The sequence below is a fragment of the Notamacropus eugenii genome, chromosome 6 (genome assembly GCF_028372415.1).
Source record: "Notamacropus eugenii isolate mMacEug1 chromosome 6, mMacEug1.pri_v2, whole genome shotgun sequence".
Classification (NCBI taxonomy): domain Eukaryota; kingdom Metazoa; phylum Chordata; class Mammalia; order Diprotodontia; family Macropodidae; genus Notamacropus; species Notamacropus eugenii.
The window spans coordinates 50,848,092-50,863,643 of NC_092877.1; the positions used below are offsets into that span (position 1 = coordinate 50,848,092).

The 15,552-nt window shown below is 38.1% G+C and overlaps 1 protein-coding gene across 4 annotated transcripts in view; it reads right to left on the minus strand.

Annotated features, from left to right (window-relative positions):
* LETM1 (leucine zipper and EF-hand containing transmembrane protein 1) overlaps positions 1-15,552 on the minus strand; it is an 84,652-nt gene that overhangs the window by 23,308 nt on the left and 45,792 nt on the right. For all 4 annotated transcript variants that reach the window (XM_072620010.1, XM_072620011.1, XM_072620012.1 and 1 more), the window contains 4 exons: positions 13,401-13,544; positions 12,817-12,954; positions 9,806-10,009; positions 2,495-2,614 (listed from right to left, as the gene is read on the minus strand). In XM_072620010.1, coding sequence (XP_072476111.1) covers positions 2,495-2,614; positions 9,806-10,009; positions 12,817-12,954; positions 13,401-13,544 — 606 coding nt within the window. The remainder of the gene's footprint in view (positions 1-2,494; positions 2,615-9,805; positions 10,010-12,816; positions 12,955-13,400; positions 13,545-15,552) is intronic.

Consider the following 15,552-nt stretch of genomic DNA (forward strand, 5'->3'; position numbering starts at 1 on the left):
TCCATTAATTACTAGCTACAGAAGGCAAATCACTTAAGCCTCTCTGGGTCACGTTTCCTCATCAGTAAAATGAGGCGGTTAGACTAAATGATCTCTAAGGTCCTTCCATTTCTAAATACATAAAATATTTGAAGTGTCTTCCTATAACTTCTTTTCGCAGATTAAGCGGAACCAAGTTCCTTCCATAAAAACTTTCATGACATAGTTTCGAGTTCACTCCTCTTCTGTTATTCTGATCACTCTATGCTAGACAAATTGTAGGTACCAATGTTTTTTCTTAAACATGGAATCCAAAAATGGACATGATATTCTAGCTGAGATCTCACCACTATAGAGGACTGGAGAAGTATTATACCACCTTCCTTATTATACCACAGACCCATGAAAAAGGAAGATCCCCAAATTTTTTGAAGAGACTACTATACATTTCTCTGAAGCCCTGAATTCAGTAGTAGGAGACAGAAAAGGAAGGCTGTGACAGTAAAAGCCCTCAGCTGTAGTGGGTAGCCTACCTCTTACACATGCTGAGTGGGCAAGGCACCATCTCCTGCCGCCCTAAGCAGCTCTCTAAGACTAAATTCACAGAGCAGATGCAGATCTGCATTGACAGATGGTGTTTTCTCATAAGAGAACTCCCTATACTGATGAGATAACACAAATACATATGTGTACATACGAACAGATTCTTAATACTACCAATGGTACATTAAGTTGTGAAAGATGAAGTCAGGAAACATGGCAATACCAAATCACATATAAATAAAGGAAAGCCATGCTGCAGATATCAGGATTTTGAAAGCAAAGAGGAAGTGCTTTTCAGGAACTCAGAGATGACAGCTTGAGGAGATAGAAGGATCTAATGAAAATTTTTTTAAGAATGAAGGAGATCTGGACATGTTTGAAAACAGCAGGGCAGGAACGGACAAAGAAAGATGGAAAGATTACTGGGTAGGGGAGAAGGGAAGGTAGTGACTGAGAGGGCAATCAATCTGCTAGAGAAGATTAGAAATGAACTACACACGTAGACTGGTTAGCCTAAGCAAGGAGAAGGGGATACCTCATTAGCAAAGACTGGGATAAAGGAAGACAGAATTAAGGAGAACATCAAGGGATCCTGAGGTGAAGAGATAAAGAAAAGAGGGAGGTCATGGCAAATAGCCACTATTTTTCAGTAAAGGATCAGGCAAAGTCCTCAAACTTGAGAGGGTAAAGGGAAAACTGAATTTTGCCTGGAACAGAAGTAGCAGACTAGGCTAAATTTGGAAATGTGCTAAACTTTAAATGATTCTAAGCCTGACACAAAAATCTATCACTATTCTGTTGGTAATGCTGCATGGCTACAAATAATGAAATACTATAATCTCCAAAGAATATAAATTACAGGTCATGCAAAAAGGCAATGGAGAGACATGTGGTGGAAGAAGGCTGCCTACACCATATTTATGAACAATGACTTGCATGCAAGAAATGGCATAGGAAATTATAAGCAGATGAGTGGAAAAATTAGTCATGCAGAGAAAACTATCCATGGCACATTACAAGCCTTCTGCACATGAGGCAGAGAGCCAAGGGAGGAGTTCAGGGCATGACACAAACCAGATCAACCCAGGAGCTAAGGGAAGAAGGAAGGTAGGCTGACCTGGCAGAACATGTGTCCTCATCACAGGACTCAGAGCACAGAATCACTCAAGGAAGGACTAAAATGTTAAGAAAGTCACACACACCGCTACCTTCAAGTGAGCCCACAGAAAAATGTCCCAATAGCTCTCTCTGCACCTATAGAACAGGGATAAAATTCCTATCCTAAGTCAAAAGATTACCTCACTCCTTTCCAAGAAAAGTAAGATCAATTCTTGTTTACTTAGTAGCTAATTACAGTATCTGTGGAATATAAAGATACTCTGCTTCTGCTTATTAGTACTCATCTAGAAGGTCTGAGGTGAAACCAATTTCATTTTACTTATTAGCAATGCTGTCAGATAGTAAGGCTTCGAAGTTCAAAAATTATCTACTGATTTGGTTCATTTATGTTTCTTCTGCACTAAAAAATAGGCCAGAATTTCGGAAACTGTATTCCAAGAAACCTTGAGTAAGTCACATGATGACAAATTCATGGGTAAAAGTAAATACTAGCAACATTTTAAAAAAATTTTTTTAATATAAAATATATGACAAAAATACTTTTCTGAAGTTCTGAAATTAGTTTGAGAAATGCTAAAACAGACAACGAATGTGCATCTGAACAGCCATTTGAAAGGAGCATCTCAAAATAGTAATTATCCCAATCTATTCGGCACCAGGCATGACCGACAGGTTGGCAAAAAGTCACAAGGCTAGGATTAGTTATCAAGTCAAAATGCAACTGTTAGTTTTTCAGTCACTTTGTGACTCTCAAGAACAGCCCATATATCATCTAGTACCTCCACAATTTAATTTGCATAAAATGTAGCAATTCCTCATTTATTCAAACTATAAACTAGTGTTGCTTATTTACCTGTTTAAGTTGTTCCCTGAGACGTTCTTCCGTGACTCCCAAAGCCCTCATACCTCGTGCCCGACAAGCAGCTTGTAATTCCTTGACATTCAGAGTATCTACTCCTTCCTCAGCAATAAGCTGCAAAATAAAATGAAATGAAATCATCTCCAAAATGAGTTGTTTTTTTTTAATCACTGAAGGTTTGATGAAGTCATCTACGATTAACACCACTGGTTAATAAGCTCTAACTTGTAAACTATTTCTCTCCAATCAAGATTTATCTAATCTTTTTAAGAAACAGCAGCAAAACATGTCTCCAGGTTAAAACATGCCCCAAAATTTTGGAGTCACAATTTTTTACATGCTTGATTAAAAGCATCAAGAACCTCCAGGAGAGGTGGGGAATAGGGAAAATAAGAGTACAACATACGTAAAGGAAAAAATACAGAGAAGACAAGGCCCAGGTCTGATTGTTGAAAAAGGTGAAGGGAAAATGTATGACATATAGGAGACACAAGGAATAAGGGAATCTGGCTGGTAAAGAGGAATTAACAGAAAAGTAAGAGGACAAGGAGAGTGAACTACTCCTCTACAGAAGCCAAAGACATACATGAACTTGAGGAATGAGTAAAGACCTTGAAAAATGTGCATGATATCAATGCACAGGCCTGAAACGAAAAGCTTAAAATTCTAGGAGTTGGCCAAAATACTCTACTTTTCATTTCCTTTCATCTCTCTTTTGACTAATTTTCAAAGGAACCTGTTTACAAGAAAGCAGTGACTTTTCCTACTGGTAGATTCTTGTGGTCTCTTAACCTAGTAAAATAAAATAGAGAAAACAGAAGCAAGATGGAGTATGAAGAATTGTGTCAGGGGCCAAGGCAATTAAGAAAGGCTAAATGATTTTTGAAAGCTGTCTACCAGACTGAACTGCCAAGAGTCCTAAAGCTCTCTGACTCTATGTTGCCATTTCTGGACTTGTTTCTTGCCTCCTATTAGCTTAGTTGGGCTTCTCAGTGTGGTAGAAAATACTGAAAGAGCATAGTTCATATTCCAAATTTACTTACTAGTAGACTGACTACAGGCAAATCGCTTCTCAGAAGGCTTACTTTCTTCCTCAAATCATGTATTATCACAGAGTTGTTATAAGAAGAACACATTGTAAAGCATTATATGAATTAAATGTAAGCAAATATTAGCTTTATTAGCAGCCCATGGGGCAGGATGTACATATAATGTTATATTTTGTATAAAGTCTATTTGAATAAAGCACCAAGGGCAAAAAAGCATTCATCAGTGGCCAAAAGTCCAAACTTTCTTATTTACTTTTATTTAGATAATAGCCACTAGGGGCTGCTATCATGTCAAAATATTATTGTCTAATGTTTAGAAAAAAAGATTTAAATAAAATATCCATGGAAAATTTAACTTCTAGACTAATTTTACAGCCAGAAAGTCATGTGTGGGTGCACCCACAAGCATGTGGGCAGAGTCCATCCTCAAAGCCTTTTAACCATGGTAGCACCAGCTAGAGCTTGCATTGCCCTGGAAGCACCCTGGCTTGCCTCTATGACATGACAGGCATGGAAGAAGACAGCAGGGGAAGGAGCTTCCTTTCAAAATAGCAAATAAACAAAAACTGTGAGTAAAACTGCAAAAACAATGTAGACCAACAATGTCAAACACAAATAGAAACTGGAATCACTAAACAACACATGACAACTCTATGGGCCCCATGGGACCTTGGGAAAAGCATGCTTCACTGTATTTGTATTTATTTTTTAAGTACTTCCTAATGACATCGTTTGACATCTCAGATCCAGACCAAGTTCCCATAGTTACACAACTATGAAGTCAACAACTGTGATAATGGACATTTACATAGTGCATTTCACTGTGCAAAAGCACTTCCTACTGTCTCAACTGATTGCGAAAAAAGCTCTGTAAGGTGGGAAGTAAAAGTATCATTATCCTCGTTTTACAAATGAGGACCTGGACACTAAGGGAGCTTGGATGCTTTGCCCACAGCCAGTCACAATGGGCACAACCTCTAGAAACAGGATCTGAATGTGACTTCCTGACCCTCAGCCTCACATTCTAGTCCTTCACAGTTTTTGTGCTGTAAGTTGAACAGCCACAATGGCGGGAAGCTTGAACAATCTAGTAGAACAAGTCTTCCAATCCTGTGAAAACTGCACTACTTGGAAATGAGAACCTTTTTTGGTAGGAATATTTTTACTTAGAATTCTAGCACTTCTCTAACACCCTAACCTTACTAATTTACAAAACGGGAGGGAGTTCTAGGGATGTTCCTTTTCTGAAGGTCAAGGAAGAAAGTTTACATGATACATACAGGGTGTTCAATAAACTGGGCTCCAGCAATTTAAGCAAGAGTCACAAGATCTTGGGTAGAAAGGTCCTTAAATATCAACTGGAAATGAACAGAAGGCTATGAGAGGCGAAAAGACTTGCCCAAATCACAGGACAAAAGCCAAGATCAGAGCCCAGGCTCAAAAACTACTCCTTCTCAGAGTAATGGTGGAAAAGAAACAAAATGAGATACAGAAGATTACAAAGGAAACCCCTTTTACTGAATTACAGGTATTAAGATGTTAAAAAAACAAATTCAATGGCCACAGATTAAGAATCTCTGCCATATACTGTGGAGGCCAAGAACTGGAAATTGAGGGGATGCCCATCAATTGGGGAATGGCTGAACAAATTGTGGTATATGAATGTACTGGAATACTATTGTGCTATAAGAAATGAGGAACAGGAGAAAAGATTTACATGAACTGATGCTGAGTGAAATGAGGAGAACCAGAATATTATACACAGTAAATATCACAGTGTGAAAGGACTGTTTCTGATAGACTTAGTCCTTCACAGCAATGCAAGGACATTTCCAAAGGTCTCTTGATGCAAAATGCCATCCTCATCTAGAGAAAGAACTATAGAGCCAAAATGCAGAATGAAGCAAACAATTTTATCTTTTGTCATGTTTTGTTTCAGTTTTTCTCATGATTTCTCCCATTCGTTTTAATTCTTCTATGCAACATGACTAATGTGAAAATAAGTTTAATATAAGAGTATATGTAGAATCCATATAAGATTGCATGCCATTTTGGGGAGGGAGGGGGAGAAAATTTAAAATTTATGGAAGTGATTGTTGAAAACTGAAAATAAATTAATTTAAACTTTTTTTAAAAAAGAAAAGAAAAAGAAAAGAATCTCTGCTATAGAGAAATATTAAAATGGAAACAATAGGAGAAACTGACAATTTTCCTAATCAGTCATTTTAAAATACCTTCCTCATGACTCCCCTCTGGGTACCCTACTTCCAAAACAAAGATTTTAAGATTTAAAAAACTCAAGATATTCTACCTCCACTCAAGAAAACTGAAGCCTATACTGAGGCAGACAGGACAGAAAGTGATCAGTATTTGGGTCAGCCAGGGCTTGGCATACAGAATAAACAGATGCCATGGCATCTCTGCAAAAGGTTATGCCAATCGGTGGCTTCTGCTTCTGAGCTGCAAGTGACTGGCTATTTCAGTCCTAAGACTTTTATAATAATCTGAATGACTGAGGAGCAGCTTAATCAAAGCTCATTCTCATTTCTAAATGTGTTCATTTTAATCCACACGTTCAGACATGAAAAATTTGAGAAAAAGTACTCTTGGTAGATCCCAGAACCAAAATATAGGTTGTCATAAAAGTCTTAGTGTGATCTTAAGCTTAAATAACTTCAGAAGTATAAATCCTACAAACTTACAAAAAATATTTGAAAGGCTTATTATTAAAAATGTTAATACTGACAAGTCTTACTAAAATTCAAAATCACCATCATCTTGTGCTATACCATCACTCTATTCAATTTTCAAACTTTGTAAAAAAAATAAATCTTAAGCAGCTGCTGCTTAGTAAATAAAATAATTGCATTTGTAAATCTAACCTTAATATAATCCAAAGAACATAGTTTTGATGCATATATGTCATTTCTGATGTAACCCCATGGAAATATCTCAGGTGACTAAGATGAACAACAATGTACTGGTCTGAGAAAGTATCATCCAGAAACTCACACACAAAACATTTAATGATAAACTATGTTGTCTTGTTAAAATTAAAAATTCGTTATTCGGAATTTATAAAATTAATAAATGTAAAATAAATTTGAATGATTACATTTCAAAAGGATTTTTGTGTAATGCTGTATTACTTATTACTTCTGAGGTTATTAAAGCTCTTTCTTCATTTTAAAATTTATTTTTAGTTTTCAACATTCACTTTTATAAGACTTTGAGTTGCAAATTTTTTCTTCCTCCCTCCCTTCCCCTCTCCCCAAGACAACATGTAAACATATTTCCACATTTCCCATCATGAGTACTTTGGAATTGTCTTAAATTATTGCACTGTGGAGAAGAGCGGGGCCTATCAAAGCTGATCCTCATACAATGTTGCTGATGCTGTGTACAATGTTTCCCTGGTTCTTCTCATGAAGTTATTAAAGCATGAAGACTTTAGGAACATCCTGTATGTTTCAGTTAAACTTTCTTCCTTGAAAAGGAAGAAAATTCATACCCCAAGAACTCCTTCCCTCCCCTTTCATAAATCAACAAACAGCTAGAATTCTAAGCAAAAACTCTACAAACCGAAAGTCCCTTGAAAATTTCAGACAGGGGACTGGGAGCCAAGTACAGCCCTGCCGCAGCCGCAGCACCGAGAGGAGCAGATCCGAGCAGGCTTCAGGGACGGAGTCTCCAGCAGCCGCGCGGGTCCCTCCACCCACAGGTGACGGGGGTCGGTGAGAGGGTCTCTTTGGCAGGTCGAGAGGGGAATGGGGTGCCCCCATAACTCAGGCTCCCTCGGGAGGCAGAAGCGGAGGTGGGAGCAGACAGGGGCTCCCAAAGCAGGCAGGAGCCTGGATCCATTGTTGAAGGTCTGTGCATAAATCCCCTGAGGGAACGGAGCCTGTGAGGCGGCCCTGCCCTGACCTGAGCACCTGAACTTAATCTCACACTGAATAGCAGCCCTGCCCCAGCCAAAAGCCCTGAGGCTGGAAGCAGCATGTGAATCTCAGACCCCAAACGCTGGCTGGGAGGATCAGGAGGCAAAGTGGGTGTGCGGAGAATATTCAGAGGTCAAGTCACTGGCTGGGAAAATGCCCAGAAAAGGGAAAAGAAATAGGACTATAGAAGGTTACTTTCTTGGTGAACAGGCATTTCCTCCCTTCCTTTCTGATGAGGAAGAACAATGCTTACCATCAGGCAAAGACACAGAAGTCAAGGCTTCTATATCCCAGCCACTCAATGGGCTCAGGCCATGGAAGAGCTCCAAAAGGATTTTGAAAATCAAGTTAGAGAGGTGGAGGAAAAACTGGGAAGAGAAATGAGAGAGATGCAGTCAAAGCATGAAGAGCAGGTCAGCACCCTGCTAAAGGAGACCCAAAAAAATGCTGAAGAAAATAACACCTTGAAAAATAGGCTAACTCAATTGGCAAAAGAGGTTCAAAAAGCCAATGAGGAGAAGAATGCTTTCAAAAGCAGAATTAGCCAAATGGAAAAGGAGATTCAAAAGCTCACTGAAGAAAATACTTCTTTCAAAATTAGAATGGAACAGATGGAGGCTAAGGACTTTATGAGAAACCAAGAAATCACAAAACAAAACCAAAAGAATGGAAAAATGGAAGATAATGTGAAATATCTCATTGGAAAAACAACTGACCTGGAGAATAGATCCAGGAGAGACAATTTAAAAATTATGGGCCTACCTGAAAGCCATGATCAAAAAAAGAGCCTAGACATCATCTTTCATGAAATTATCAAGGAAAACTGCCCTGAGATTCTAGAACCAGAGGGCAAAATAAATATTCAAGGAATCTACAGAACACCGCCTGAAAGAGATCCAAAAAGAGAAACTCTTAGGAACATTGTGACCAAATTCCAGAGTTCCCAGGTCAAGGAGAAAATATTGCAAGCAGCTAGAAAGAAACAATTCAAGTATTGTGGAAATACAATCAGGATAACACAAGATCTAGCACCCTCTACATTAAGGGATTGAAGGGCATGGAATAGGATATTCCAGAAGTCAAAGGAACTAGGACTAAAACCAAGAATCACCTACCCAGCAAAACTGAGTATAATACTTCAGGGGAAAAATTGGTCTTTCAATGAAATAGAGGATTTTCAAGCATTCTTGATGAAAAGACCAGAGCTGAAAAGAAAATCTGACTTTCAAACACAAGAATGAAGAGAACCAGGAAAAGGTGAACAGCAAAGAGAAGTCATAAGGGACTTACTAAAGTTGAACTGTTTACATTCCTACGTGGAAAGACAATATTTGTAACTCTTGAAACTTTTCAGTATCTGGGTACTGGGTGGGATTACACACACATGCACACACGCACACACACATAGAGACAGAGTGCACAGAGGGAACTGATGAGGATGGGATCATATCTTAAAAAAATGAAATCAAGCAGTGAGAGAGAAATATATTGGGAGGAGAAAGGGAGAAATTGAATGGGGCAATTATCTCTCATAAAAGAGGCAAGCAAAAGACTTATTAGTGGAGGGATAAAGAGGGGAGGTGAGAGAAAAACATGAAGCTTACTCTCATCACATTCCACTAAAGCAAGGAATAAAATGCACACTCATTTTGGTATGAAAACCTATCTTACAATACAGGAAAGTGGGGGATAAGGGGATAAGCAGGGTGGGGGGGATGATGGATGGGGGGACATGGGGAGGAGGGAGCAAATTGAGGTCGACACTCATGGGGAGGGACAGGAGCAAAAGAGAATAGAAGTAATGGGGGACAGGATAGGATGGAGGGAAATATAGTTAGTCTTATACAACACAACTATTATGGAAGTCATTTGCAAAACTACACAGATTTGGCCTATATTGAATTGCTTGCCTTCCAAAGGGAAGGGGTGGGGAGGGAGGGAGGTAAAGAAGTTGGAACTCAAAGTGTTAGGATCAACTGTCGAGTAATGTTCTTGCCACTAGGAAATAAGAAATACAGGTAAAGGGGTACAGAAAGTTATCTGGCCCTACAGGACAAAAGAGAAGATGGAGACAAGGGCAGAGAGGGATGATAGAAGAGAGAGCAGATTGGTCATAGGGGCAATTAGAATGCTTGGTGTTTGGGGGGGGAGGGGACAAAAGGGGAGAAAATTTGGAACCCAAAATTTTGTTAAAATGAATGTTAAAAGTTAAATAAATTAATTAATTTAAAAAAAAAAAAAAGAAAGAAAGAAAATTTCAGACAGTACCCCTGCCAGTCAGTTTTCTATTGGCTCACTCAGCTCTCCTGCCCACCTACCTTATCATCTGCTTTCATTGACCGCAGTCTCATGATCAACTGAAAGCGCAAAAAGTTGTTTGTCCCTATGGACTGCAGCTCCAGCAGTCTGCACAGGGCCACCAGCTGTGGCCTGGTCAGGTTGTCCAGAGTCAGCTCGTCTTCAAACAGTTTGGAGAAGCGCAAGATTTCTTCATTGGTGGGTCTCTCTCCAGTCTCTCGTATCTGCAAACCAAACGGGAGACAAAGACACTCTCCACTGGGTCACATACAAATCGGCAACAAGCATCAGGGCACAGCCAGGAACCCTATCTCCCCCTTGACTCTGAAGTCAAGATCTGAATCCCCATGGGAACAGAGCCCAGGTCCTGCACTGGGGTCTTGTCATGGGTTTCCCAGACTGGTCAAAATTTCTGCCAAGTTAGAAAGGTCTCAAGGCATTTCATTCAACCAGGACCTGAATGGGAACCACCTTTACTGCATCTCACCCCCAACCTATTCCATTTTTAACTGAACTAAATGTTATTTCTCCAACTGGACCCAAAATGCATCTCTTTGTAACTTCCTCCCATTACTCCTACTGCTGTTCTCTGGGACTGAAATAACAGTCAAATAATTCTTCCATAAAACTACCCCTTCAAATGTTTGAAGAGAATAGCTGTTAGAAGTTCGAACCCTCTGAATTTATAAAGCATCTATCTTTAAAAGGTCTTTTTTTTTTTAAACAAATTATAAGTTAAATTAACTGTCATCAAAACTCCAGGAAAACATTTCTAAAATAAATCTACCAATGTATCAATGTATGTAAGTGTGCTGGATATCAGAATTTCACATGACTGCTTATTCTGAGTTTATGAACAAGATCTTGAATGTGAGAGAGAGGCTTGAGAAGCAAGGCTGATCATGTAAAATACAAGAAATATTTTTTTGTATTAAGAACAGTCTAGAAACAATTTTTTTATGGGAATCCTTACAGTCTTAACTATTGAAGCTAAAATTACATACAATAAATGGAGTTTGAGCCTTCAGACAGCAATACAGCTAACTGAAGCACTTACTTTGTGCTTTTGCATGGAACCAAAGGTCCAGCAAAATGAAACTTAATCACAGGAATTCAAAACCCTGACAACTGCCAAGTATTTCAAAAATGAGTTCAGAAACAAGAAATTTCAAAGCCCTCTCCACTTGGCTTCATACCACATTTGAGAAAACGCTCTGACAAAGCAGACAGAAATGTTAACTGAGTCCTCTGGTGCCCACTACTCACCAAACAGCTATTTTTCAGACAACCTTAGTTCTGGCGGGAAATAACAGAGCACCCTCTCTACCACATTCCAACAGCTGGCATCATTATCTTCCTGAAGCCACCCATTCTACTTGGGGACAAAGTCCTTTCATCTACTCAGCTGAAATTTTCCACCCTGTAATTTCTACCCATTGTCCCTTAACTTCTACCCCCTGGGACCAAAAGGAGTTCAATTTAATTCTCCCAATATCATCACACAGGGTTGAAGACAGAGCCCTCTCAATTTATAAGACTCTTTACAAATTAAAAGACCTCTGTCTCTTTTATGATTTCGCAGATGCATTTCAGTTAACTGGGATTGAAATCCAGGATGACAAGAAATGATGGATACTCAGAATTCAACTTGAAGACTGTGCATTCTGAATTTATGAGAAAATACTGGAGAAAATCATCAAATACGTTTCAAAAATCAAGTCTTGGCAGCAGAGGAGTGTGTATAAAAACAATATTTTACTTTGGTCAGATCAACAAATATAATGTTGATAGACTAATACAAGTAATAATGAGTTCTCTTAGTCAAATGTTGTTTTAGAAGCAGAAACGTCAGCACAGGTACAATTTTTGCTAATCTGAGATCAACAAACATAGATTTTAGTAATATGTAAAATAACACTTCATTTGTAAGGTATTAATAGTAAAACAACTATTAAATACAAGTGCAATTTCTAAATAAAATGAAGCTTTACCCTTTTAAAGGTATCATTTATTATTTTTTTTTACTCTTCTGAAAGAAATCTTTCTAAAATATATGGCATTTGCTCCTGGGCTTGTTTCCTTTTCTTTAAAGTAAGGGGAACAGATGATCTCTTCCAACTCTAAACTTCTCTAATTTTCATCTCTAAAACACAGATTAAACTCTTACTTGTGTACTTCAAAAGGAATCTCAGGCTTGATCAAAATGAGGCTACTTTAAGTCCTCTCAGCTCCCTTCAAATAGAATAAAACACATTATGGCTCTATCCTTGCATTAACTCCAATCAAAGCCTCTGTCTGATTAGCTCTTGTTACCATTCCACTTGTCAAGAAGGCAACTGTTCTTAGTTTGAAGCTTTGTGGGAAAAAATAAAAAAGCATGTGCACATGTGGGGGTATCGTGGGAGAAGTATAACGTGTGGTCTCGGCTTTTCTCCTCACTCTCAGATACCTTGTTGTTCTTCTTCACTATGATAGAGAGCCTCATAAGTATGTGTGACAGACTGAGTGTACATTATTTTTCTCATTTTACAAACGGTCAAACTATCATCGATTACACTGGGCCTTCGTCTAGTCTTGACTATAATTACTGTTAACTACAGATTGGAGCTTAGGCTAGCGCTGAATTAAATTGACTCTGTGAAAATACTGGACTGAAAAACCTGTGGTGACTTTGTTTTTTCTTTAATGAGTAAACTGTGTTTATGCATAAACATGAATACAAAACAGGATTATTACCCCTATAGCAGGACTAATATTATAACCCAAGTCAATCTAAGACTCTTCCATCAAGATTTAAAAATTAAGTTTCAGATTTAACACTAATAAAATTTCATTGTAAAATTTTCCTTCTAATCAATGTCCAAAGCAAAAAAGAAAGCAAGCAAGCAAACAAGAACGATAGCTAGATTTCAGATAACATTACAAAACTTCGTAACTATTTTAAGTTCCTTATGGAAATAGCTTCAAATACACAAAGTCAGACAAATATTGTAAATCAAAACAAGTAAAACATTTGAGAGACCATATTCACCTTTTGAAAAAATTTTGAAAAGTCTTCTGTAGCATTTCCTTTAGCAGCTTTGTTTTTTAAGGCCATTTCCTCGATTGTGTCTTGAAGAAACTTCGCCACTTCAAGTTTTACTCTCAATTCTTTCTTCAACCTCTCCTCCTGTAAGAAAAAAAGGGAGCTTTGGCTCACAAGGGCCTATTTCAAAAATACATATTCATTCTGAAATTTGCTCTGCACATCAATGTCTCCTCAATAGAAGATGGCCATTAGGAATCTGCAAAAACAGGGGAGCTGCCATTTCGCTGGCAGAAATGGACCACTCTGTTATGGTGGACTCCAAAGGAACAAAATGGCTTCCCTATTATTTCATTTTGGAATACAGATCACCAAAAAAAAAATTTATTTTACTTAAAACAGAACAGCATAATCAGGAAATCTTTAAGTGTGCTGAAAATTACAGCACTGCAACATAAAGTTAACACAGAGCTTTGAAACAGGCCACTATGGTTAACATCTGAAAGGTGGCCAGTGAACTGCAAAGCTGTTTTATGCCATTTTAAACATCACTCATAAGCTAGCTCCTTTTGAACCATATTTACTGTTACCTTTATGGACTGTGTCTCAAATGTTGATGGTAACATATTTGGGAAGAGCTTAACAGCGATCGGAAGCAGGAACTCCATGAATGGGACCACAACGAAGACTAGGAAAGGGACCAGGCGAAAGAGATCAGCACATATCCGAAGAAACTGGGGAAAAGAAAAATATTAGTAGGTAACTGAAAAGAGTTACTTTTACAAAGGAAGAACTTTTTTCCTACATAAGAATCAGTGACAACTATGATCATATGGAAGAGTTGCCTGGAAGGAAACACCAACAAGTATCGAGCTGTTCTGTCCTCAGAGATCTTCAAGCAGGGCTAGAAAACCATTTACCAGGGATGCTGCACAAGATTTCTGGCTTCAAGTAATGGATAGACTAGAGGGATTCCATCTCGTTCTAGCCTGAATTCCTTTAAAATTGAAAACTCTAAATTTATGTGCTTTGATATACATTCTACAAATTTTGATGTAATTTTCTTTAAAAAGGTAAATCAAACTACATACAACCTCTTCTCCTTTTTGAAGGCATATTAATTCACATAGTATAAGCACATTAATATATAGTCATCAATAGAACAATAACAATGGCTACGTATTATAGGTGGTTTAAAGCACCAAAAGTTAACTTTTTACAGATTACCTAAGGTAGGCAGCTCACACTTCCCATTTTAGGCAAGGAACCAAAGAAGAGGAGGAGACAGAGAAGGAAAGGGTCCCAAGCCCAGGTAAGCTGAGTCAAGGTGAGTCATGGCTTCCCAGGTAACAGAGATCCAGCCATGTCCCCAACAAAAGTGAGACTGGGAGCAACATAGGACTCACCAACAAGATAACAATCTTGAAGACCTAGAAGAGGCTGATCCATTTTCTTTTCAAGGTTTTTGAAAACCAAGAATACTAGAGCAGCTAGACGGCACAGTGGATAGAGCAACAGGTCCTAGAATCAGAATGACCTGAGTTCAAATTCAGCCTCAGACACTGTGTTACTCTGGACAAGTCACTTATCCTCAAATGTCTCCAAAAAAAAAGAAAAAAAAGGAAGAAAACCAAGAACATTGAACTGATCAAAGATGGGGCAAGCAATACTCTAGTTTACACCAAGTTATCTACAAAACATACAGTAGGATCCAACACCTAAAACTGTATAATATGATCAATATAATACAAGGACTCTTCTTTCTAAGACTCAACTGGTGCTGGAGAATTGTTAAGTGTGGGTGATGACTGGAGTAGGATTTACCATCCATCTACCATGTAATAAAACTCATGCTTCCAGAAGTTGCTACTAACATATTACACAGAGCATGTCTTTCTTTTTCCTACACCATTTGAACCATGAGACAATGAGATTCTTGCTGCATCAACCTTAAGTGATCTTGATTCAAGCTTTTCCACTATATCTCAAGTGAACCACAAAGAATTTGCTGCTCCAAGGGAATCCTTGAGAGATAAGCATTTTAAGTTTCTGCAGATAAACTATGAAAAACTTAAAGAAGAAAATTCTAAGCCAAGAAGAAAGATTAAAGAGATTCAAACTTTTCTGAGAACATCTGACTAGGAATTATAAGTAAAAATGATAAATAGAATGCATCTATCAGAACCTTCAATTGATGGTAGAAGTGGACTAGAATTTAGAGCTGATGCCTAAGTGAACTATGAAGGAAAACTTAGAAAACTTGAAACAGGAAATAAACGTGCTACGGGCTCAACTTGTAAGAGATACATAAAACCTCTGCAATCTGGGTAATGTACCAATCTGATTGATTGTAGTTAAACAAAAGTCATTGTCTTGATAAATTTCTAGTTTGTCATGAACAATGTGTGTAGTTCAATAAATGAGCTGCTTTCTGGAGCTAAAAACTGAAATTAAAATACTGTTGCTGAAATCCTTAAATCTAAGGCAGAATCTCAGAAATTAAAGAGGAAGAAAAACACCTGACAAACTACTGAAATGACTTGTGGAGTAAAGCCCTGCTATAGACTGAAATCATTACTTGTTTACTTGGGGAATACAATCGTGTGTTTAAATACAATCCTCTCTTCCTCAGAATTCATCATGAAACAAAGACTGCATGGCCTAAAACAGTGTTATCAGCCTTAAAACTCAGTTGGGTGATAGCCATTAAACTTGAGGTGGATCAACAGCACATATTAACTC